We start from the raw sequence: 23,751 nt of genomic DNA, 5'->3' as shown, positions 1-23,751 counted from the left end.
CGCGTGGAATAGAACATAAACTGGGATGAAGCAGGAACGATATCTAATATACTATTCTTTATTATAATAATTATAAAATATGGCAAATCATTAACAAAATTATCATAAAAGAAAACAAAAATAAATAAAAATTTAAAAACCGCCTAATTTTCGTAGTCCAAAATGTGCATATACTTTCTCCAAGCACAAAAGTAGAAGCGATGCTCCAAATCCGCCTATTGAATAAAAACATACATACAAATTATAATTCTAGCAAAATTTGGTTATACTCTTACAAATTAAAATTACAAATCCAGGTAGCACTCCTGACAAGCTCACAGGATAAACGGTGTATAATGATTGACAGGCTGGCTTTTTAATTTGCCGCCGTCGAAGAATGCGCTCCACGAAACCTTTTTCCTGGGCATTACACATACTACAAGAGAAAATATATAACAAATTACAAATATAAAATAATTATAAAACTATTTGAGAAAGAGATTTGCCGTTCTGCCAATGGCGAAAAGCAAATCGTATTTCGCAAGGAATGTTTGGGAAATATACTAATGTGGAACACAGATAAGACCGGATTAAATTAATAAATAAAACCAGTGAACGATTTTGTGGTTTCTTTTTTTTGGGTCAGTTAAGCAAAGACAGAATCAAAACAAAAACATGCGTATGACTCAATTCTTACGCTGTTTTAAAAATCTCGGTATACTGGCTGTTCTTGTGTAAAATCCAATTCAAAATTTCAACCTCCATCAGACCGGAGACTTCACGCAGATCACAGATCTCGTTGGCATCAAAATATTCTGAGATCACCGGATAAGCGTCCACCACTTCGCAATGAAAAGCAAATCCGCCGGCTTTGAGATATGGAACAGCATCCTCAATGTGGCTAAAGATCGGCAATTCATTTAAACTTCTTGACGAAGAAAGTTTTTTCTCTATTAATCTTGTAATTGATCGATTTTGGCTTTCCTGTAAAATAAATCGTGTAATAGTAATATAAATGTATAATGTTTTGAATGAACTTACTCGGAATAAGACTTTGTAGTAACCAATGTCTTCGAATGATATTTTTAAGGGGCTTGCAGTTATTTCGTCGACTGTAGAGGGACCCTGATCTGAAGAACTAAGCAATCCGCCCACCACGGAAGAGGTATAATAGTTGTACATAACCAGGGAGAATAGGAACAGTGTCATTACCAGAAAGCGCACTGAACGATCTACAGGATTCGGGTCCAAACCCTGTTGGCAACAAGCTCCAAAAGTCTGTAAAATTCGTTCAATGCATGTGGTCTTAATGCAAATCACCGGCCTTTTCTGATTTAAATGTTCCAGCTTTTGGCTATTAACTCGTCTACGCAATATCTTGCAGTCGATAATTTCAAATAGCACCCAAATAATGCTAAAAGCACCAAGGGTTAATAGACAGAACAACCAAACTCTGTCGCTGAATGGCGACAGAAAGTTACCACTCTTTCCATGAGTATCCAAATCGGAAGTGTAGCGGTATAGAAAAGCCGTCTCAAATTTCCAACTCTGGTGTATTGTATCAAACTCTGCAAAGCGATTAATTCGATTGAAGGCACCGGATGCGGCTATATCTGCCTCATTTCGCATAACGATTCCCAAGAGTCCCAATCGAAAGGTAGTATTGCCCAAGCGTCCAGCCCATCCTCTAGAATTTCGGAAGTTGACCGTGAAGTTGAAACGTTCTCTCAGAAGTCCTAGAAGCTCGTAGTGATACTTAATAAAAGCAGCCACTCCAGCATCCTTAGTTGGTCGCGAAAGAATTGATTCAATCTGTTCATTTGAGATTATATCCTCCTTGTCGATCTAGGAAACAAAAATTAAGTGGCAATAATCTAATGAGCTATATTACTATATTACTTATTCATTACTTACAACACTTGCTCCTCTTAGAGTTAATCCATTAAATTGCCCGCGAAAATCAATGCTTTGCAAATGGAAAATATCGCAAGCGATATTCAATGTATCGTTTATCAACGTTGCTATCAAATTGATTTCCAAATGCGACTTTAAGTGTCGTCCTTTCGAATGAATATCCCAGTACGCATAACCATCTGTGGTTTCATTAACATAGGTTATCTGGGCGTTGGGACCAACATAGTTGAGATTTAAAGGAAATAGGGATCGAACCTCGAGATCAACACCCCAGAGAAACCACTGATAGGTTTTGTTGAAATACCTATTTTCAGAGGCTTCAAAAAGAAGATCAGACGATCCACTGCATCTGGCATTTACCAGCACCGAAGTTCGAGCGTAATTTTCCCGCGTCAATATGGATGTTAGTGAATAACTTTGGTTAAGGTTAACTACGCTCACAAATTGATTGATTTTCATCAATGCGAGAGAGATTTCTCTAAAATCTATCAATAAATATGTGATTAAAGCCTTTATTGTAATTTTGCACATTGCTTACCTTTAAATAAACATGAAAACACTATTGCTTGCTTGGTTTTGACTAGACTTGCCACAAAATTAGTTAGAACGGATTCTTCCATACTCGGAATTATTTCACCTTCACCTGCAGCTAGTATTAAAATAAACATACCGATTAAGAGATTCATTTTACTATTGTTTATCCTGCCGGGCATGTTGTGCCATTTTATAGTAAGGTCTTTTGTTTGATTGACAGCATGAATTGCAGGTGCTAATTACGAATTCTAATTTCAATTGGTTCATAATTTGCTAAGCAGCTCCTATACCCTCTAATCAGAAATAATTTAATTGATTCAAAGTGTAGCTTTGATTGACAGGTAAAATTGGATCATACATTTTTAATGAGAAAGTAAACTACTCCAAGCACTTATGACAAAATTAAACCAGTTAGTAGTAATTTAAACTAAATTCAAGTAGTTAATAAGATATTTAAATATTTTTATAATAAACAACCGAATTATTGAAATATTTTATCAAAATGGATAACCCATTTGCAGTAAATTTAAAGATACAAAAATAACATGTTTATTTTCTTATTTTATCAAAACTAATATAAAAAATCAAAGCTACAGTTCTTTTTTGTTGATTTATGTAAATATTCATTCCATATCTGTTAATTTAAAAAAAAACAGTACGATTAATATCGATTGTGAGCACAGAATATCGAAATAACTCATATCGAAGACGTATCATTTCTAGTTTGTTTATGTTTTTGTACAAAATTTATGAATATTCAATATGTCGTCTTCGTTTAGATATAATCTTTTAAGGAGTGTTAAGCCATACACTCCATTCACTCCGCAATTGACTAAGTCCATGTTGCGTGTCCTTATTCAAGTGTCTGTGCACTACATCGAATCAAAGAAGTCTTCGTCGGAAGTGCTTTCCCTGGCACTTAATAAACTAACAAATGGAGGGCACAAGATCCCTCCGAACTTTTGTGAACTTTTTACAATGGTTTTCTTGACAATGCAAATCTTTTTAAGATATCCCAAGGGCGTTGTGAAGCATCATGAGCTGCGAAAATGTTTAATGGACGATTTAAAGTAAGTATTCATATGCATATGTACTTGAAAAACTTGACCGTTACTAACATAATTTTTATTAATATCATTAACAGTTTAACAGAAGAATATGTTGAAGATATCTGCAAAGTTTTGCTAAACCATCGAGACGTACTGAGCAAGAACTTTTCAGATACTAAAATGGACCGGGTCAAAATGTCAAAGTTGCAATGGAGAATTAACATTTCCTTATCATTAAAGTAAGTATTCAACCTTTTCGCTATTTTATTTGTACTAAACTTTACTAATTTATTTTCTAGTACCGTGCAAATTGATAAACCTACAATAGTCCTCCACTTCAAGCTCCAAAATAAGGAATATCGAACTCTAGAATTGCCACTGTCCATGTTTCAACAAGTGTGCTATAATATTGCTTTTTTACTAAATGAATTGCAGTCATTGCAAAGCCGGTTGGCTTTAAAATAAGTTACATGTTTTGTTATTCGTTTGGTGAAGTATTAAAACCGACTGTCCCGCAGACTGTCTCGCCGACTGTCCCGTGAACTTGTCCCGCCGACTGTATATATATATTCAGCGCAGCGCAACTCTAACGACGCCCTAAGGCCGCCCATACTTTTGAACAATTTTAAAATTTGTTCTCAATTTATTCCCCAATATCGATATATATCGCAGAAAATGATGAAATTTACCCTAGCTGAGTAACGGGGATGTCGACTATAGAATTCTCTCTTGTTTTCCATTTAAAATTATGTTATAAAAAATCGGAAAACGGAACACGCTTTTAATAAGTACGTGTTTCATCTTCATTTCGTTCCTACTAAGGGATAGACATCTCTATCGATTTCACATTATCGCTATATTAATCGATTACTTCACGAAAATGGTAAGCAATATTATTTTATGGTAAATAAAGGGCAAAATTATTAATTTTCATGGGTTTTAGCTGCCACTTTCACTTTTAAAAACAGCACAGAGCCATCCCATGGTAAGTTGCTTGGATTTGCGCACATTGGTCATACATATAATTGTTTATTCTAATTTACTTAGTTGGTGGAGCTGAAAAATGGTGAAACATACAATGGTCATCTAGTCAGTTGCGACTCGTGGATGAATATTAATCTGCGCGATGTTATTTGCACCTCAAAGGTAATATTTTAATTAAATATGTAGATTGCCGGTGCTCAAAATTTGCGACAATACAATCGTATTGATGTGTAAACAGCCGGAAAAATGATAACATGGAGAGCTTGTTTATAGCAATATATGTATGTGTACTTTGCAGGATGGCGATCGGTTTTGGCGCATGCCCGAATGTTATATCCGCGGGAGCACCATCAAATATCTGCGAATTCCAGACGAAGTAATCGACATGGTCAAGGAGGACGCGCAGGCCAAGTCGAGGAATCGCACAGAGATGAACAAAAACCGCGGCGGCAACTCGTCGCAAAATCAGCGCGGCGGACGTCAGGGTGGCGGCAACCGCAACAATGTCGGCAATCGTCCTGGCCAGGGATACGGAGGTGCTGCTAACAACGCGATGCGCCTGGGTGGCGCTGCTGGCCAAGGGAACCGTCTGCCCCACGCCGCCAAAAATAGGAAATAGTTGTTCGGATCGTAGTAATAAATTCTTCTCAACCATTTCAAGTCACGTATTTATTATTAAAAAGTTGACATTTTTACACAGTCTCGATAATTTCACATCACGAGGTTTTCTTTGCTACTTATTGCCATGGTAATCTGTCTTTTATCCAGCGAGCAATTGGAATGAGTTGGTTTCAAGTTTGAAAAATCACTGGGGGCTGCACTATTGCCAAGCAGACTACACCCTGAACGGGGTTCATTGGATACTACAATTGGATTCATGCGGACACGTCCGGCGCGGGGAGACGGGATCCAAGTTATTCGCTTGCTGCACAAATGCGTTTAGTAGGCTGAATTTCACTGGACCGTCTGTTTGTTTGTATCATGTAGTTTCATTATATTCGAATTTTATTTTGCCTATATTTACTTTAAGAAATATTTAATAAAGAGTACAGGTAAACAAATGTATTATTTATATGTATTGTAGCTAAACGAATTGACGGCTTTTTAAAAACTCAAGCATGCCCTGAACATTGGCATTGACCTGTGGCGGCTGCGTTTGTTGTCCGTTCAGCAAACTATTGGGCATCCCCATAGGAAGCATTTGCTGTGGCTGGTTGTTGAAACCTGCAAGTACACAATCCGATGCATTTTAATCGACTGCTGATCCGTAAGCTCTGGGTTGCACCACTTACCACCACTCTGGGAATTTTGCTGTTGAGCCAAATGCTGCAAAAATAAATCCTGTTGCTGCTGAGGATGTGGGGGAATTTGGTTTTGTGGAAAAGAAGAAAACTGTCTAAACGAAAGTATAGCCGGATCCATTGAAGTCCAATCACTGTTGTTGTAAACTGTTGCGAATGCAAATAATTAGTTAGATCAAACAGTTTTCTCGGTACCAAAAGATGTAACCATTTCAATTGCTTACCCTTGTTGTGAGCCATTGGATGCTGCAATTGCGAATCACCCACGGGCTGTCCCGGGTTCTGGTGCATGCCCATCGGCGCATTCCAGTTGACACCCATTGGTATTTGGTGCTGTCCCTGGGCACCGCTGTTGCCCACCCCATTGACGGGCATGTTCATGAAGGGCATTATTTTGCTGGTGAGCTGCAGTCTGGATGCACCGCCCAAGCCCAATGTGTTGACGTGATTGAAGCCTGGCGGCGGCATGCGAGCTCGCTGCAGGTTGTCCACCAATTGCGGATGGGGTGGAACTTGAGGCTGTGGCGGCAACTTCGGCAAGGGGTTCTCATTATTAATACTCTGTTGTTGGACAACCTCATTTTCCATAAGTTCAGCTAGTCCCTTTTGGGTCTCAACGAAGGGGTCGAATCCTTTTAACAAGCACAATCAGTGAAAAGGCTTCAAAATGAGATATAAACAAGGTCTTACCTAAGTCATCGTCGACTATCGAGTTCTGTGAAAACCGATTCTGCTGAGATTGCGTGTTTGGAGGCTAGAAATCGAAACAAACATGATATTAGCATGTTGCTTTTTAAATCCATTTGGGATCATTACCATAAATTCATACATTCCCATCATTCTCTGCTTTTGTTGTTGCTGCTGCTGCGAGTTTATAAGTCCTAGGATAACAAAGTAAATATTATTATTGCGGGCTGGCCAGCATTTTCATTGTAAAGTATGTCCCACCATTTTCGACAAAAGGCGAATTCAGTCGATTGCTTTCCAAAGAGGCCGCCACTCTTTGCGGCTCCGGCACAGCACCATTCCCATTGATTTGAGGCGGATGTCCATTTAGATACTGATGGTGTGACTGCTGCTGACTTTTATGGAAATCAAAGAACTTCGACATGTTGCCGCCAAATAGATTTTCGCCTGCCTGCTGTTGCAAGATTTGTTGCTGAAGGATTGCATGGGCTTGAGCTCTGTTTAAATCGAGCGAGTTCGCCTGGAAATGGCTAAGGAAATCTAAAAGAAGAAATAAACACACAATTATAAAAGTTTCAGTACACATCACACTAGGAATTTACTTACCATTCGCAGGACCGTTGATTTGCGTCGCAAAGTTGTTGCGTTTCTGTAATTCGTGCATGCGAAGGAACTCCTCCTGTTGATGCAACACCTGCTGGTGGTGATGCTTCTGCTGCTGCTGCAAATGTTGCTGCTGCAGCAGTTGCTCCTCCACGTGCCTAGTGTTGCGCATCATCACATTTTTGAAGGCTTCTTCCCACTCTGTTTATGCAAATTAGGAATAAACATGAGTTAGTTCAAATAATACATGCTTTAATAATGAAATCATTACCGTTTGTATTGGATGCCTTTTGGATTCCATCAATGTCTGTTTTAAGCCCGTTGATATTTTTTAGCAGAACCGAAAAATGAGAAAATTTCCATTTATAAATAAAAGAATTCTGATTATTTTCAAAGATTCGTAACTCACCGTTGACCAAGTCAGGTAAATGAGACTGTCGCATTTCCAAATCTAGCTTATTCTTCAAAATGGGGGCTTGCTGGAATGATGGCGATGTGAAATAGCTAGGCGTGTCATCGAAAATGTTGAGCTTAGACAGCGCATCTGCAACGAAAGGTGTTAGCAAAGTGTCGTAGACTTAATGGATAAGTTACCATACCAGTTACTCTGCTTCCATTATCCACCAGACTCGGCGGTTCGACTGGATCAACAACGGGTAAACATCCTTCGTCTTCTCCATTGCTGGGCGCCACTGCAGCGGGGCTGATGTCCTCAGAGGATTCAGCTGCTGGCAGAATCGTTTCGGCCTCGACAATAGCCTCGTTGCTCTTTTCGAGCTCCTCTTGAAACTTTACACTTTCTGGCTGGCTCTCCGAATTCACACTATTGCACTTCTCCTCCACATAATCACCAGTTAGACTCTTCTCACTTAAGCTACTCTCAGAGACGTGTCCTTCGCTATTTTCGCTACAAGAGCTCACAGATCGTTGAACGTTTGTTCCCGCTAATCTCTTTTGTGGTAAGTTATCTTCACAGCTTTCGGTTACTTCCGCCTTCTTTTGTCTTATTGTACTCTCGCTCGTTTCAACCCGCTCCGCCGGTTTACTTGCTGCAGGTGCTGGAGCAACTTCCTTGCCCTTCTTCTGCTCCTTTGCACTAGGCGTGGCCCGATCTTTTCCACGCTCCGCCCTCGATCGATTGCTAGAGGCTTGCGGCGGTTCTGCCTTGGTGGAAGCCGGTGCATCCGCGGTGGCCTCTGCGAATGTCTCAGTACTTGTGCTGCTTCTCGTTTCGGGAACATAGTTCTCCTTGTTCGAGGCATTGGCGTTTGTATTGCTGCCGTTCTTATTCTTCGCCTTATTCTTCTCGTGCCTCTTCTCGTTGCGCAGCTTCTCCCGTTTACTCTTCCCACTGGAACTGGTCGCACTGGCAGCCGCCTCTTTGCCATTGATGGGCGAGACCGATAAGCTGGGCCACGCCTCCTTTTGCTGGGCATTACCTGATGCACTTGAACCATTTGTACCCGATCCAGAGGACGAGGATGACGCTGACGATGACGATGGAATCGCGGCTGATTGGGTATAGACATTATTAAGACATTTAGTATGTAGCTTGGCTGAAATTACCATTTGCTTTAGAAGCTCCGTTACCGTTTACAATACCTGTTGCATTCGGTCCCAATGAGGCAATTAGAGTATCGTGCAGGCGCTTCTCGTACTCCAGGTGCTTTCCCTGATGCATTTCCTTTAAATGATAGATCAGCACATTTAGATACGGACACCTTTATGTAGTTTAATTATATCGCAACTTACCTCCTTTGTGAAACTGGCCTCGGGATCGCCCAATTCATGTAAGTACATGCAGTCGCCCTTGGGACACTGCTGGTTCTTCATGAAGTGGCTACAGTATTTGGTTGTTCCCAGGCTGGTCTTTATGAGCCGCCCATCTATCATAATATTATTGACGCTTTGAATGGCCCGCAAGGCATCCGAGTTATTAACATATGTGACATAGGCAGAAGCAGATGGACCCTTTAAAATCGAAAAAATTTGAATAAGCTATGGATGGCAGAGTGTGAAGCGCGATTCGGTGGACCGAAAACTCTGATACCCTCGCAGTTTTATAGAAAGCAGGTTGATCAAATGTTACGCTTTTTGATTTTTATAAAATAATCGGGGTTATTCTAAAATAGACTCTTATCATAATTGGTCAAAAGTTGTTTTTTTAGCATAAGCACGGAAACAGAACGTAAATTCCGATCCATTTAATCATAAATTAACAAGAAATTTTTGCATTTCGCACACAATTTTGCCTAAAATAAAAAAATACACACATATTAATAAAAAATGTTACAAAATAAACTTAAACTTGTTGTTATAAACAATGTTCGCTTACCAGAGCAGCTAACAACAAAAGGTTCAAATTCATTTTAATCGAAAATAAATTTTGGTAGATACACGTAAATCTGTTCAGTTTCATTGAAAACGTGCCATTATCAAAGTTTTCATAGAAACCACCTAAAAATGACTAAGCAACTCGGGTATTGGCCCATTGGGCCATATGTATGAATGTATAGAGGTAATAAATAATTGAATCTTACAACTCTTACCTGGACCCCGGCATACGTGGTACTTGGATTTATAACGACTTTATGAATTTTCCCATATTTACCGAAATACTCGTGTTTCTTTAATATCTGAAAATGGCAATTGTGAGTGGTGTTGCTGTCGGTTATCTATGGCGCAAAATCAACATACGTCTGCATCAGCAAGTCGGGGTGGTAGGCCCACAACGAACACCAAGTTCTTTTGGACAACGCGAACGTTGGCCAAGTGTTTGCGGTTCTCGGTGATCTTTTGTTTTCGTTGTTGGTCCCTTTGGCGTTTCTGGGACTTGAAGGCAATCATCTAAAGAAGAGGAGGAGTTAGTAGAATAAATACGAGGTGACCACGACTTACTTCCTCCTGCGACAGCGGCTTAAAGTCAGCTGGATTCTCGGGGTACTCCTTTCGGCATGCCGGACACAGCTTGTTCTCATCCGTGCGGATCCTATGCCAACAGAATCGGCAAATCTGGAAGCAAAAGCACTTGAATACGCTGCTGATAAGGGGGCTTTAATGACAGCATGTACCTGATATCCGCAGGTACACGGAAAGAAGGTCAGATCGTCCACCTCAAGCGGCTCCATACACAAAGGGCACTCGACTGCATCATCATTACTGCTCAGGCCGTTCATTTTCAGGTGATTTGTTGATTAGTGATGAAGAACTTGCAGTTGTAATTTTTATAAAATTGTTGATAATGATGAGAACCAAGCTGTAGAAAGTAAATAAAATTTATAGGTATAAATAATATATATATTTGAATAGGTTGAAGTTTTGTGTGTATATCCCAAATCTCAAGGATAGCTTTTGTAGGATGGATTTCCATCAGATTGGTATGAACCTGTATTGAAATAGGAAGGTTATTCCCCTTATCTTGTACTTCTAAACCATACGTATATGATTTTGTCTGCCTAAAACACCTAATACACAAGGAAGGCATGCGATCTTCATTAGATGAATCACCCGGACCATTGGCGTTATTTTGCACACTACGAAAACAAGTTGTGGAAATTTGGCACCTGTAGCTGACCACTTTCGTTAATATGCATATTTAAGGCTTTTACGGATAGTTGTGATTTGTGCCAAATTGTTTACATACAGCCCTTTGTATTCGTGGTTTTGTTGACTTTATGCAACCTTTGAAAAAAGACAATTTAATGCGAGCTGAAGAAGGTGTTTACCGTCAGGTAATTCTATTGTGTATATATACACACATACACGCATATGTCTACAACGCAGACACAAAACACAAAAAGTATTTTTAAATATGGATACCTTTTCATAACAGAAATCAAACCAACTCGGAAATGTACGCACTACCTGCGTACATCAATAAGTTCTCAAATTTAAAACGGAAGCTCTCTTGAAAACACGAACAAAAAGAAAGTACAATTTTCAAGGGTTTAATAACCGAACATGTGTGTGAATATGGCAAAATGTCAATACGTGTGGGTATAAGGAAAAATTACTAGAATTTACATCGATATTTGCGTATGCATTGTAAAACCACTTAATAGTTGTACATCAGCAATTTGTTAATCCACTATATACGCACACATATGCGAGTGTTTATGTACATAAGCGTACATTATTCACGCTGCACTTATTTACCAAACCACACAGCTGTGATTTATTGTTTATTAATTATGGCAAATCACGTACTCGTATAAGAGAGTAACGAAAATCGATTTTTAGACAATAACAAAAGGCTGGTTGGAAAGGAAAACGACAAATGTTTAATGTACATAAGCAAGAGTATATATACATACACATATGTATGTACACGTAACACGTATGATTGTAGGTGTGATGTAGGTTTTCTTTATTCACTCTGAATAGTTGATGAAACGACGTTGCAGTGGTTAATTGTGTTTTTGAACGCTTTTTAATTTTTATAAATACTTGGTAGCAAACGTATCAAACGAAAGTACTAAGGCTAAAAATAAACGCAAAGTAAACGAATGGATTCGCCAAATTAAAGACTCCAATTTTTTCCACAAGAAACATTCGATTTTTTTCCACAGCTCAAACTATCGATAGCAGCAAGCGAAAGAATCACTTTACACGACTGCATTTGCATATTTCAGATATGAAAATATAGCTAGGTGCTAATTTTGTATTTGTAAACAAAGTGACCAAGAATAATACAAAGAAATATGATGACTGGTGATTTTTCTGCAAATTGTATTTGTTTTCATTAACAAACTAAATAGCTATATATATATAAATTTTTCATTTATCATCGTTTTATTTATTTTTATACATGTTAACATTTTTTGGAGCTAGTGTAAAATTTAACAACTATAACAGAACTAATTAACTGTTTGTCTTACTTAAAAATTTAGTAAATTTATAAGGAACGACATAATCGATTTGTTTTGCCAAAAAACCGTGATGCCATTCGTATCGCGATGGAGTCACGGCTACTTTTATTCGAAAAGTAGTGACTGGAAAATAATTGTGAAAAGTAACAGGTTCCCAATTGGCGATCCCTATTTACGTTTTTACTTGAAGTTCGTCCGTGGAGCGTTGCACCTGTGAAATTCTAAAATGGTAAGCTTGCCGGCAATTTTTCGCTACGCCCGTATAGTATATATAATCAAATTATTATTAATAATCTGCATATTTGATTATCAAATGTGAAGAATATGCATACATATGCATTCAAAGTGCCGCACACAATAATGTGTAGTTATGACGGTATGTGTGATTGGTCGCAATAATTTTTCTGGAAATTTAACATTCATTTGACCTCTCTCCATGCTAATCTTAAAAACCAAAAACCTTAGTGACGTAAATTCGAACGTATGCACAAATGTTGCATTTGCAGAGGCCCCCAAAAGCATCAAATTAATGCAAAACCTAGCTAATTGCCAATTGACGGCGATAAAAATGTTGTTTTCATGTTTTTTTAGCTTTTGCCGGAGCAGATAGGGCTTATATAAACCGGATGATTGGAGGCGGTGAAGCAAAGTCCATGCAGTTCAAATCTGTCATATCTTATCAAAAATGCTAAATGCTCCCTGGGGTTACGCTTCCAATTGTTTGGAAGTTTCAAACTTCTTCAATGACAAATATAGCTATGTACATGCATATAAAATAATATACGTTATGGATTGTAATTCCCATCTTAAGCTATATTTTTGTGAAAACTGAACTTTTCTTAAAGGGCAAAATATGAATAGGGGTCAATTGCCACAAGTGGCCTACTTTTAGTGCCCTAAGGAAAGGATTAACTGGGATTGCGTAACGAGGATGGGCGGAAAATGCACTAGCAAGCAAAAATCAAAGCCCACCACTTATAAATGCTTTATTAAATCTATAACTATTGAAAATGCCAGTTCAGATCTAAATGGAGAGTACATTTTAGAGTTATAGCAATGTTATCTATTGTAAACAACAAATGCAAGCTGATATAGAGCCACTTGAAAAGAGTAACAAAAAACCTAGTCGCGCTTTTGTTTATTTTCAGCTATCATATTTGCACTAATTTTGCTGAAATTGCACTTAAATGGGTTTTAATTTGGAAATGGCGAGCTGGATATATACGATATATGGTGTAGTAGTTTGCAGTTTTCGCATATATATATTCTAAAAATAAAATATAGATCCAAAGCCAAAGGCTGGATGAAAAATTCGCCCCTTATTACAGTATAATTTGTTTAGCTGCATCTAAACATAGCTAAGAACATTCTTGAAATATAATAGAGAAACTGCATAAAGAAATGGAAAAAGGAAAATGAAATACACTTTATCACTAATCGAGTGAATATATTTTCAGGCTGAACCAATTCGTGTTGTGGTGACCGGAGCCGCTGGCCAAATCGCCTACTCCCTGCTGTACATGATTGCCCGCGGCGAGGTGTTCGGCAAGGATCAGCCCATCGTGCTGCACCTGCTCGACATTCCGCCCATGGTCGGTGTGCTCGAGGGCGTGGTCATGGAATTGGCCGACTGCGCTCTACCGCTGCTGGTCGAGGTGGTGCCCACCACCGACCCGGCTGTTGGATTCAAGGATGTCTCGGCTGCTTTCCTCGTGGGCGCCATGCCCCGCAAGGAGGGAATGGAGCGCAAGGATCTGCTGTCCGCCAACGTGAAGATCTTCAGGACCCAGGGCCAGGCTCTGGACAAGTTCGCCAAGAAGGACGTCAAGGTGCTGGTTGTGGGCAACCCGGCCAATACCAATGCCCTGGTCTGCTCCTCCTATGCGCCCTCCATTCCGCGCGAGAACTTCTCGGCCATGACGCGTCTGGATCAGAATCGCGCCACCTCCCAGATCGCCGCCAAGTTGGGTGTGCCCATTTCTGCTGTCAAGAACATCATTATCTGGGGCAACCACTCCTCCACCCAGTATCCCGATGCTGGACAGGGCAAGGTGACCGCCAATGGTACCGTCAAGTCCGTGGTGGATGCGATCAACGATAATGGCTACCTGCAGGGATCCTTCGTGGAAACCGTACAGAAGCGTGGAGCCGCCGTCATTGCGGCCCGCAAAATGTCATCGGCCATGTCGGCGGCCAAGGCCGCTTGCGATCACATGCACGACTGGTGGAACGGCACTGCTCCCGGCCAGTTCGTCTCCATGGGTGTCTTCTCCGACGGCAGCTACGAATCGCCCAAGGATGTGATCTTCTCGTTCCCCGTCGAGATCAAGAATAAGCAATGGAAAATCGTCTCTGGCCTGACCCTCAGCGATTTCGCTAAGACCAAGTTAAGCGTTACCGGCAAGGAGCTGCAGGAGGAGAAGGACGAGGCTCTGTCCGTGCTGGACTCGAATGTGTCTAACTTGTAATGCGACCCTTAAACGTTAATTACTAACATCATAGTTGTGCATTTAGGAACAAAGTTCATGGCAATAAAAGTTTTGTAAATAGCTCTGGAATGGTTTTGTTTTAAGCAAGTTAATTGTTGCTATCGATTTGAATTATAAAATTAAAGGCTTAATGGTTGATAAACTAAATAGTAGACCGTTGAGTTTATAGTTATTGTGATTTCATATTTTAACTACATGTATGTATGTCTAGACGAATGGAAAAGTTCCAGTTTGATCAGTATTTTTACATGTCAATTTTGAAGATTACATGTAGAATACACCAGTCAAATGCAATTATGTAAAATTCCTTGGTGGTCAGTGATTAATAAGAAACATAATTCTAATATTTATAAGATTAGAGTTCTAATCAAATCTTAATGAGGTAAGCAATTGCGACAGCCTGATACCTTATCATTGATAATTATTCGGGTAACGTAAAATTTGGGCAAGTCACAATTGTTTGACCGTTTTTGAGTTATAATCTCAAATGTTTATAGATCTACGAAAGACATTTAATGTTTATAACACATATTCCCTCTGGAACTGAACTTTTACAAATCACTTAAGGTTTTTGAACCCAGTGGATCCCCGAGCTAATGATCTTTAATATCAAATGGAAACCTCTGGCAGCAAAAACCAATAAATCGACAGCTCAACCATGTATTATTAGGTATAAACATTATATTATACCATTTATTCATAACGAAATCAATGAAGTCAAGAAGTCTAAAGATTGTACAGGTAAATTGTTTCAATGAAGTACGTAAGCGGTGTAAAACACATACGAAAGCTAAAAAATGAACGGGCAAAGTTCGACTGAAAACCATCGAGAAAGTTTTCGAATCACTTGTATGTATTACATAAGAATTCAGTGGCTTAAAGAGTTTGCTGTTGTCACTGTAAAATTAAACACACATTCGGGGAATTCAAATTGGCTTCACTCTGCAATTTCAGTTATAGATTATAATGGCATCACTCGCTTAATTCCGATTGCCCTACCCTAGCGCGAAATTATGTGTATAATTAATTAAATGATACAACACGTGAACGTGTCTCTTTGAAGCCTTAAGATACTACAACAATTACCAGCTAATCTTAGATAACGATTAATTCCGTGGTTACCGCAATGTGCAAATATTCTCTGTAATCACATAAGAAGAACATTGTAACGCAATATAAAATATTAATATGGACATATTTATTCCTTAGCTCTCGGGAATATATAGAAGTAAGTCTATGTGTTGTGTTTTTTTTTTATTATAAAACTATTTTCACTTAATTATGTCGTTATGTATGCATGTAATTGTATATAAAAAATATGGCTACGGTGATATCGCACAAAATAAAACAAATAATTATTAAAATCAAACATTCTAAAAAACGAAAAAGATCTTCCCAGGTTAAACGTAATGGAACAGCTATATACAATCGTTTTAAAAAGAGCAATTCTGTGTGTGGATTGGCAATCATTTGGGCGTTTGTTTTCGTTTTTTCATCTTTTTTGTTTTTGTTTGTTGTGTGTGTGTGTTTGTTTGTTTGTTTCTTCTCATTTAGTTTTGTTGTGTGTTAAAAGTGTTGTACATTTTGTAGGGGTTGTGGTTGCAATTTGGGAGGACGACAACGCCAGAACATATTGCTTAAAACCTGATTCTCCAGTTCCAAGTTATCTGAGTACTTGGCCGCGGAGCCTTCAATACATTCGGTTTTTATGGAAGAGAGGGACGACGACGATTTCCAGAAGGGGTTCCTGGGCGGTGCATGCTATTGCGGAAGCTGGGCGTGTCCGAGCTGTGATTGTTGCTGCTGCTGCTGCTGCTGCAAGTGGGGTGGCAGGCCATTGTTGGCCTGGTTGACGGGTAGGGATATGGTCATGGTGCTGATGGTCTGCGACGATGGCGGCACCAGTTGCGCTGGCTGGCTGTGATAGCTGCTGCCGGGCGTGCCGCCCACCTGCTGCGGCTGCGGTATCATGTGATGCTGGGCACTTAGCTTGGGACCATCCTCGGCCTTCTCCTCCTCGCGCCGCTTCAGGCACGCCGCCTTCGGATTCAGGTTGCGCTCGCGCACCTGCTGCTCCAGCGTCATGATCACCTCGACGGCCATGTTCAGGATGCCCAGCTTCGTCTGCGGCTTGTCGGACTTCAGGTGCGTCATGCACATGCGGCCCAGCTCCTTTAGCGCCTCGTTAATATCCCGAATGCGGATACGTTCGCGCGCGTTATTTGCCTGCCGCCGCTCCTTTTCGCGAATGGCCTTCACTGCCGGCTCGGCGTCATCATCCTCGTCCGCCGAGGAGCAGTAGCGTCTCGGTCTTTTCGTTCCCTTCCCCTGCGAATGCTGCTGCAGTCCCGAATTCGACGATTCAATGGAGCTGGTCGGCTTCGTGTCCGAAATGTCAAGGCTGGTCAGACTCGAGGTGGTGGACACGCCCGCCGGAACCGAATTGCTAATGGCTGTGTGCTCTTTCCGCTTTTTCGTTTGCTTAGGCAAGGACGTGGACGCACTGCGATCGAGTTTCAAACTGGCTAGGCTTCCTGCCCCGCCCACCGATTGGCCGGATGTGCCGGCGGCAGCAGCGGCGCCCAAGGCCAGAACCTCGTGCACCAGTGCTGCATTGGACGTGTTGCTGACCGAGCCCGAGTTCCCACCGCTACCCAGATGCGACGGTGAGTTGGGCACAAACGAGGTCAACGCATCAATGTTGTCGATCGAGGCCAGCGACTGATTGACACCGGCCAGCATCTCGGGCTCGCAGTGATTCCGCAGCACATTCAGAGCGTCGTCCAGTCGCTCCTCCATGCGAACGCCCTGGAACACCGAGGCCATGGTGTGCAAGCTGGACACAGGAACCATTTCGCTGGCGTAGCTCGAGCTGGGTCCGCCATTTAGCACCGAGTGACCCCAACCAGAGCCGCCGGACACAGACGGCTCTCCGCCGCCACCAACCACCGACTGGGTCAGCGGCGGAGGCGAGTTGACGGGCGTGGAGGGGTTCGAGCCGAAACTACTAATACTTTGATCCGCCGGCATGTACATCTGTTGCCGCAGTGCCGCTGCCGAGGAATTACCAGCTCCGGCCACCTTCACACTGGCCCCGGCACCACTGAACGCATCCGAACTCTGCACGGCAGGACTGTTCTGCTGACTGTGGTGGGGGTGTGGAAGGGTATGGCCATGGGGCAGGGCGTGCGGGAGCGGGAGTGTGTGGGAATGTGCGTGCGGCGTGTGGTTGAGCGAGTGATGGCCAAGCGGTCCAGCCGTGGACAGTGCACTGTGCTGTGCTTGTACTGTGTGGTTATGGTTGTGGGCCTGCGGCGAATTGAACACGGCTGGGGGATTCACATTAACGTTAACGGGTGCCTGCTGCCCGGCACCAGGTCCTCCAATTCCACCGGAGGTGGCACGAAAAGAACTAATCGGCGGCAGACCCGTGGTCACCGGGCAGTGCATACCATCGGCACCGACGCCGCCACCGCCACCTCCGCCCATTCCGAGTCCGTCCGCCTGGTGCACCTGCTGCTGCTGCTGTTGCTGGTCTATCGAGTGGCCAGAGAGCGGGCCGCTATTCTGATACGCCGACTGGCCCATGTAGCTATTGGCGCTGCTCATCTGCGGCTGACACCATGCACCTCCGCTGCCGGCGGCAGCTGAATCGAAATACTGATCGACGGTCGAGGCGTTGGCATATCGGTTGTTGCCGCCATTGACGGCATCGTGCATCGAGTTGAAGTCACTGGGGTACATGCCATTTTCAACGCCCAGGCTGCCGTACGGCGAGTGGTAGCCACCGCCACCGCCGCGATCCGCTCCAACCGTCCCCGTCGGTTGCTTGTTGGCTATCTTGTTGAAGCAGTTCTGGAACACCTCATACAAGTGCATCGGCTCATCGTCACTGGTCGCCATTTCAGCAATAGATCTGAAAAACAACGGGGGGGACATAAGTTAATGCTGTCTACACGTGTAATTCGCATACTGAAATGGTTGCATGAAAAAGAAAAACTAAAGACTAGATCATAAATTTGAACATATATTAACAAAAATAATAATAATTCCGCGAACTAGTTGGACTTAATTTACTTTAAATTTATTTAATGCAACAGGTTATCACCTGCAACCTGTATGCAAAGTGTTTATAGTTTACACGAATTTTTTTAATGAATAGTGAGCAGCATAGAATGTTAAGTTAAATCCCTTCCCTTAGCATTGTGAGACTATGATTAAGATGATAAATGTTTTAAGCCAATGATTCTGCTTAAATAGATCCTAAAACCACCTAATCAGGGATTTTGTTTTGGCTTTATGACCAATCCACAAGGCGAAGTACAAGTCCTGCACAAGTAATGCGGAAAAAGTTGCTTGACTACTTTTAGCGCCAGCGAAAATGAATAGGCAATTTACAATGATCCAAACTTTAAAGAAGTCTGTTTTATTTGTTGACCCAATTATCAAAATAAGATTAATTTAATTAAAAAAAAAAAAGAAAGAAATACTTAAATGGCATAAAGTATGCAACTACAAGTGATTATATTCTTATCAACAAGCGCAGTAGAAAAATTGAACTAGACCTAAAAGTGGGCGTGGCAGGTGTTGCAACCTGCCCTACCTGTAAATAGTTTAAAAATGTGTGCTGGCACAACTAAAACTATTATATTATGTTGGTTTAATAAAAAATATGCTTTATAAAAATATTTCTATTTACATATTTTGTTTTGCATGCCCATGTTCCTGACCTTACTTGTTTTATATCAGAATTAATAGTTAATCAAACTTAAATTCTTAGGCAAACCTTACAGATAACCATTATAACAAATTCAATGTATTTGTTTAAACGCATTGAATGCTAAATGTTTTGCAAAGGTTAAACATTAAAAATAAACAAATTGTTCAAAACTCACGGAACACAATAAATAGACCATTAAATTATTAACGATATTAATCTATTTAACAAACTAACACAATACCGATTCTTGAAATGTTTCTACACCTGATTCACAACATTTTCCATGAACACATGTACATGATACTTACATGAAATATACACGTACATGGTATATGAAAACCGTGAGTTTGTTGCACGAAAATAAAACTTAAAATAACTTCCCAAGCGAACAAATGCACACGCACACACACACTAGCACACGCATTTGGGGAATAAAGTTAATTCATACGCTCTTACACCCATTTACTCGCTTGTACATAAGTAGTTACTTTGTTTACGAGCATTCGTACATGCATATACATACATACATGTGTATGTATGCAGAATCATGAAAATGGTATCCACATACATTTAAGAGGAATTAATTCGTACATAAGGCTGTTGTACCCACGGGTATATACACACATTCAACAAATAAACGTATGCAGATCCATGGGCAGCATAAAAAGTGCAATCGAACGGCTAGAAAACATACCCTGCACCGAATTAAAATACATTTCGTGAAAAGTACTCACCCTAATATCCACTGTTAATTCTATGTATGCAATTCCTTTTGTTGCAGCGAGTGTTGACGTTGAGCCACCAGCAGCGTATGTATTACATATACATATCTCTTTCGTATTAATACCGAGAATCCTTGTGATTCCAACAACAGTTTGATAAGTTTACCCAACTTTTTTTTTTGTAATGTCGCCCAGTCGACTTCAACTAGTAGTAAGATTATGTGTTTTGGGATTATATCAAAATGCACAGCTAAAGTAAACCGTTTTGCGATAAACTCTTCGTTTACACATTGCAAATATGCATGACACTTCTTTTAACTAATTTAGTTCACTGCGCTTATGCGAATTTTAACTATAGGTAAAAAATTCTTTATTTATCATTCAGCTCGTTTTAATTTTCGTGTGCTCGGGATCGCCATCTTTGTTCTCTTCGTGCGTCATCTGTAGCGTTGCGATTCGATAAGAATCGATAGGCCTTTCGATACACGTACAACTCGACAACCTTAACGCACCGTTTACACCGTTGTGGTTGCGCGATGAACAGGTTACATTTTTTAACTGTTGCACTTGAAAAAATATATTTTTGACACATGCAGGATAATTTATTTGTATGAAATTGCATTTTATACTGAAATTAAATAGATAGGAATTTTAAAAAGTGGAGACTCTGTATTTAATCTGGTATTATCTTAAATTAAATTCAGAAGCAAGGAAGGTTAGGTAAATTTATATAAAAACATAGTAAGAAAGAAAGACTAGGTTTCAAAAAACTATTTCTCAAGCAAACAACAATCAAGGGTTGAATGATATTTATACACATCTACAATCAAGCTATAATAATTTTAAACTATTTGGCTTATCCAAAATTTTTCAAATTGAATATAAACAACGAATAAGAACAATATTAAGAAAGTGTTTTTATAATGGCACCATAGCTTCATAAGAAAATTGTATAAACGTAAAGTCTTTTTTAATCCCCATGAATCCAGGAATTATTTCGATATTCCGTTCTCTTCAGACATTCCCCGGACACAAAACCTAATCATAGATATTAAACAGAAATATTAAAAGTTTATTTCATTGGAAAAACAGTTCGTTGTGCATTTAGCTCCATCGGTAATGTGCGTAGGCGCGGTTGCTTTCGCACTGCCTGTGCAGATCGTCCTTTCGCTTGATGACTCTTCCCTGGCCATGGGCTGCGTCGAGAATCTCCCAGGCCAGCTTTTCCGGCAGAGACACCTTACGCTCCTTCTCGCGGGCAGCTTCCAAGAGCCACTTCATGGCCAGAAAATATGACCGCTTCGTGGTGATGGGAACAGGGACTTGGTACGTGACACCACCACGTTTTATGGCGGTGACTTGGAGGAGCGGTCGGCAGTTTTCAACAGCTTGTTGTAGAAGCGTTTCGGGATTGGTGTTTATGGTTGTCTTCTCCCCTTTGGCCAGATTCATGTGCTCCGTCTGGGTGCGTTTTATTAGCTCCAGCGTCTTCGACAAAAGCGTTCTGGCCAAGGCACTGTTCCCCTTTTTCGTTATATAATTGATCATTTTATGCTTTGTATCGTCGTGGAAGATGGTATCAGACGATTTGTTGACCGCCGCCTTGATGGGCACATGGTAAAGCTTGGACAGATCATTCTTTTGGTCTTGTTGTTTATCTTTTTGTACAATTGGTTCGACGTAGTGTGTGGGATACACCGACATCAATCGAAGGCAACTACAATAAACAAATGGGTCATTAGTAATTTCTGATTGCAGAGAGATATGTAACACATAAGAGCGGTTGGACTTACCTGAGCCGTGAAGTTTTCTCTGCAATCCTACCTAAAAACGACATGTTTACATTGCCTGGTGTGTCGGTAAAAATAAATAACTATTTATATGTTATGCACATTTGCGGCATGCATGTAGGTGTGTCAAGATATCGCCATGGGGCTTAGTAATTTTGAAGCAATAAAAATGAACTAAATCAGTTGCGGTATTCCTATTAAAAATATATATTTTAAATTAATTGCTTAAGTACCGTTCTACCGGTACTCACTTTCAAAAGAAATAAAACGAAAATGAATTTCACCAAAGTTAATAATAGTATATTAGCAGAAACCTAAGGAAACCTATGTCTTCGAACACAAAGAAATTCATGTCCTAATGAATTGGAATCGCTCAAAAAAACATTAATTTTACAGTACATTAAAATTAACTTTAAAATAACATTAACTTAATTTTTTAGACAGGAATAGGAACAGGAATTCAATAAGTTGCCCGCATTGTATTGAGTTTCTTTCCCACATTCCAAATAAATAAATGTAGCTAGCTTAGCATCGTTTAAACTGTCTGGTAATACTACAGCATATACGTCAAAAACGCGCTAATTTAAAAGTCGGTGGCTTGCAAATAAATAGCTTAATAAATTATGGAGGATTTCGAGAAAATTGAGAAGATTGGCGAGGGCACATATGGCGTGGTGTATAAGGGTCGCAATCGCCTGACCGGCCAAATTGTGGCAATGAAGAAAATCCGCTTGGAGTCCGACGACGAAGGCGTTCCATCAACCGCGATCAGGTAAAATGCCGCGGCTTGGACGCCCAAGCCTCAAAATGTTTCATATTCTTTCGCGATTTTTCCATTCAAATGGTTTAAATGCTTAAATAAAAGTATGTTCCTTGACTTCTTATTGGTTGGTTTAAAGATTTTGCAATATTGTTTTTAATTTATACTGTGGAAGTCTAGCATAATTATGTTACGGCTTCATCATACATATGTGTGTATGTACGATCTTACATGCATACTTATGCTCATGTGTACATCATCATACTTTCTATTAATGTTTATTAATTGGAATCCTGCGTATACTTGCTGGTTCAACTTATACACCAATATCTCAATAATTAGGCCTTAAAATGCTTTAATCACATGCTTTTTCTTCATTGTAGTAATATTTAATATCCATTACAGGGAAATTTCGTTGCTTAAGGAGTTGAAACATGAAAACATTGTCTGTTTGGAGGATGTTTTGATGGAGGAGAATCGCATATACTTGATCTTTGAATTCCTATCGATGGACCTCAAGAAATACATGGATTCGCTGCCAGTTGATAAGCACATGGAGAGTGAATTGGTCCGTAGCTATTTGTACCAAATAACTAGCGCCATTCTGTTCTGCCATCGTCGGCGAGTACTTCACCGTGATCTTAAGCCGCAGAACTTACTAATCGACAAGAGTGGCCTCATAAAAGTCGCCGACTTTGGACTTGGCCGATCCTTTGGCATTCCGGTGCGCATTTATACGCACGAGATTGTGACCTTGTGGTACAGAGCGCCGGAGGTGCTACTGGGATCACCCCGGTATTCCTGTCCCGTCGACATCTGGTCCATTGGATGCATATTCGCGGAGATGGCAACGAGAAAGCCGCTGTTCCAGGGTGACTCGGAAATTGACCAGTTATTTAGAATGTTTAGGTAAACACAGGTGATTTACTTTCTATTCCATGTGATACTCACACTCTTCGATTGCAGAATTCTGAAAACACCTACCGAAGACATTTGGCCGGGCGTTACTTCGCTACCCGACTATAAGAACACGTTCCCCTGCTGGTCCACGAACCAATTGACCAACCAGTTGAAGAATCTCGATGCGAATGGTATTGATCTCATTCAAAAGATGTTAATCTACGATCCGGTTCATCGCATTTCCGCCAAGGACATTTTGGAGCATCCCTATTTCAATGGTTTTCAATCGGGCTTAGTTCGAAATTAACGTTCGGTATTCTCGTTTGACTTTAACTAAGAATTATAAAACAAGAGAACTTGGTATCTAATCTAAAGCAAAATAGCCGTAAATAAAACTAAGGGTGTAAAACAATAAACGTTTACTTAATTTATGTATTTACAGATTTACGCA

At 40.5% G+C, this 23,751-nt stretch overlaps 8 protein-coding genes across 15 annotated transcripts; 4 read left to right on the top strand and 4 right to left on the bottom strand.

The window, feature by feature from the left end:
- Positions 1–35: 35 nt before the first annotated feature.
- LOC6731814 (ionotropic receptor 75a) lies at positions 36–2,773 on the bottom strand. 2 transcript variants are annotated; one of them, XM_016179928.3, is made up of 6 exons: positions 2,432–2,749; positions 1,894–2,378; positions 1,021–1,824; positions 677–963; positions 276–415; positions 36–215 (listed from the first exon to the last, which is right to left on the bottom strand). In XM_016179928.3, exons 1-6 carry the CDS (start codon positions 2,604–2,606, stop codon positions 133–135), a joined length of 1,974 nt encoding a protein of 657 aa, XP_016024503.1. In that variant the 5' UTR covers positions 2,607–2,749; the 3' UTR covers positions 36–132. The 2 variants fall into 2 exon arrangements, with proteins under 2 accessions (XP_016024503.1, XP_039147142.1); XM_039291208.2 differs by lacking the exon at positions 36–215 and having other exon boundaries at positions 338–415; positions 739–963; positions 2,432–2,773.
- A 323-nt stretch (positions 2,774–3,096) lies between these two features.
- On the top strand, positions 3,097–3,993 carry LOC6731813. Its single transcript, XM_002078912.4, has 3 exons — positions 3,097–3,497; positions 3,572–3,715; positions 3,776–3,993. The coding sequence occupies exons 1-3, from the start codon at positions 3,190–3,192 to the stop codon at positions 3,939–3,941; spliced, it is 618 nt and encodes a 205-aa protein (XP_002078948.1). The 5' UTR covers positions 3,097–3,189; the 3' UTR covers positions 3,942–3,993.
- A 255-nt stretch (positions 3,994–4,248) lies between these two features.
- On the top strand, positions 4,249–5,174 carry LOC6731812 (U6 snRNA-associated Sm-like protein LSm4). Its single transcript, XM_002078911.3, has 4 exons — positions 4,249–4,359; positions 4,420–4,461; positions 4,524–4,622; positions 4,759–5,174. Exons 1-4 carry the CDS (start codon positions 4,357–4,359, stop codon positions 5,077–5,079), a joined length of 465 nt encoding a protein of 154 aa, XP_002078947.1. The 5' UTR covers positions 4,249–4,356; the 3' UTR covers positions 5,080–5,174.
- A 255-nt stretch (positions 5,175–5,429) lies between these two features.
- LOC6731811 lies at positions 5,430–11,631 on the bottom strand. 7 transcript variants are annotated; one of them, XM_016179925.3, is made up of 17 exons: positions 11,365–11,631; positions 10,123–10,307; positions 9,950–10,063; positions 9,749–9,898; positions 9,592–9,687; positions 8,804–9,022; positions 8,618–8,735; positions 7,651–8,562; positions 7,461–7,595; positions 7,323–7,358; positions 7,055–7,252; positions 6,710–6,988; positions 6,578–6,642; positions 6,452–6,515; positions 5,986–6,393; positions 5,753–5,908; positions 5,430–5,684 (listed from the first exon to the last, which is right to left on the bottom strand). In XM_016179925.3, exons 2-17 carry the CDS (start codon positions 10,225–10,227, stop codon positions 5,545–5,547), a joined length of 3,195 nt encoding a protein of 1,064 aa, XP_016024500.1. In that variant the 5' UTR covers positions 10,228–10,307; positions 11,365–11,631; the 3' UTR covers positions 5,430–5,544. The 7 variants fall into 7 exon arrangements, with proteins under 7 accessions (XP_016024500.1, XP_016024502.1, XP_016024499.1 ...); XM_016179927.3 differs by having other exon boundaries at positions 8,642–8,735; XM_016179924.3 differs by having other exon boundaries at positions 8,654–8,735.
- A 367-nt stretch (positions 11,632–11,998) lies between these two features.
- On the top strand, positions 11,999–14,477 carry LOC6731810 (malate dehydrogenase, cytoplasmic). The gene is made up of 2 exons (XM_002078909.4): positions 11,999–12,148; positions 13,377–14,477. The coding sequence occupies exons 1-2, from the start codon at positions 12,146–12,148 to the stop codon at positions 14,385–14,387; spliced, it is 1,014 nt and encodes a 337-aa protein (XP_002078945.1). The 5' UTR covers positions 11,999–12,145; the 3' UTR covers positions 14,388–14,477.
- Positions 14,478–15,584: 1,107 nt separating this feature from the next.
- LOC27206550 (protein daughterless) lies at positions 15,585–20,313 on the bottom strand. Its single transcript, XM_039290982.2, has 2 exons — positions 19,863–20,313; positions 15,585–18,324 (listed from the first exon to the last, which is right to left on the bottom strand). Exon 2 carries the CDS (start codon positions 18,309–18,311, stop codon positions 16,170–16,172), a length of 2,142 nt encoding a protein of 713 aa, XP_039146916.1. The 5' UTR covers positions 18,312–18,324; positions 19,863–20,313; the 3' UTR covers positions 15,585–16,169.
- A 588-nt stretch (positions 20,314–20,901) lies between these two features.
- Positions 20,902–21,801, bottom strand: LOC6731807 (28S ribosomal protein S7, mitochondrial). The gene is made up of 2 exons (XM_002078906.4): positions 21,644–21,801; positions 20,902–21,567 (listed from the first exon to the last, which is right to left on the bottom strand). The coding sequence occupies exons 1-2, from the start codon at positions 21,685–21,687 to the stop codon at positions 20,955–20,957; spliced, it is 657 nt and encodes a 218-aa protein (XP_002078942.1). The 5' UTR covers positions 21,688–21,801; the 3' UTR covers positions 20,902–20,954.
- Positions 21,802–22,168: 367 nt separating this feature from the next.
- Positions 22,169–23,735, top strand: LOC6731806 (cyclin-dependent kinase 1). Its single transcript, XM_016178481.3, has 3 exons — positions 22,169–22,412; positions 22,806–23,309; positions 23,367–23,735. Exons 1-3 carry the CDS (start codon positions 22,264–22,266, stop codon positions 23,605–23,607), a joined length of 894 nt encoding a protein of 297 aa, XP_016024492.1. The 5' UTR covers positions 22,169–22,263; the 3' UTR covers positions 23,608–23,735.
- Positions 23,736–23,751: the final 16 nt, after the last annotated feature.

This window comes from Drosophila simulans, chromosome 2L (assembly GCF_016746395.2).
Source record: "Drosophila simulans strain w501 chromosome 2L, Prin_Dsim_3.1, whole genome shotgun sequence".
Classification (NCBI taxonomy): Eukaryota; Metazoa; Arthropoda; class Insecta; order Diptera; family Drosophilidae; genus Drosophila; species Drosophila simulans.
This window is presented reverse-complemented; position numbering and strand designations above follow the sequence as displayed.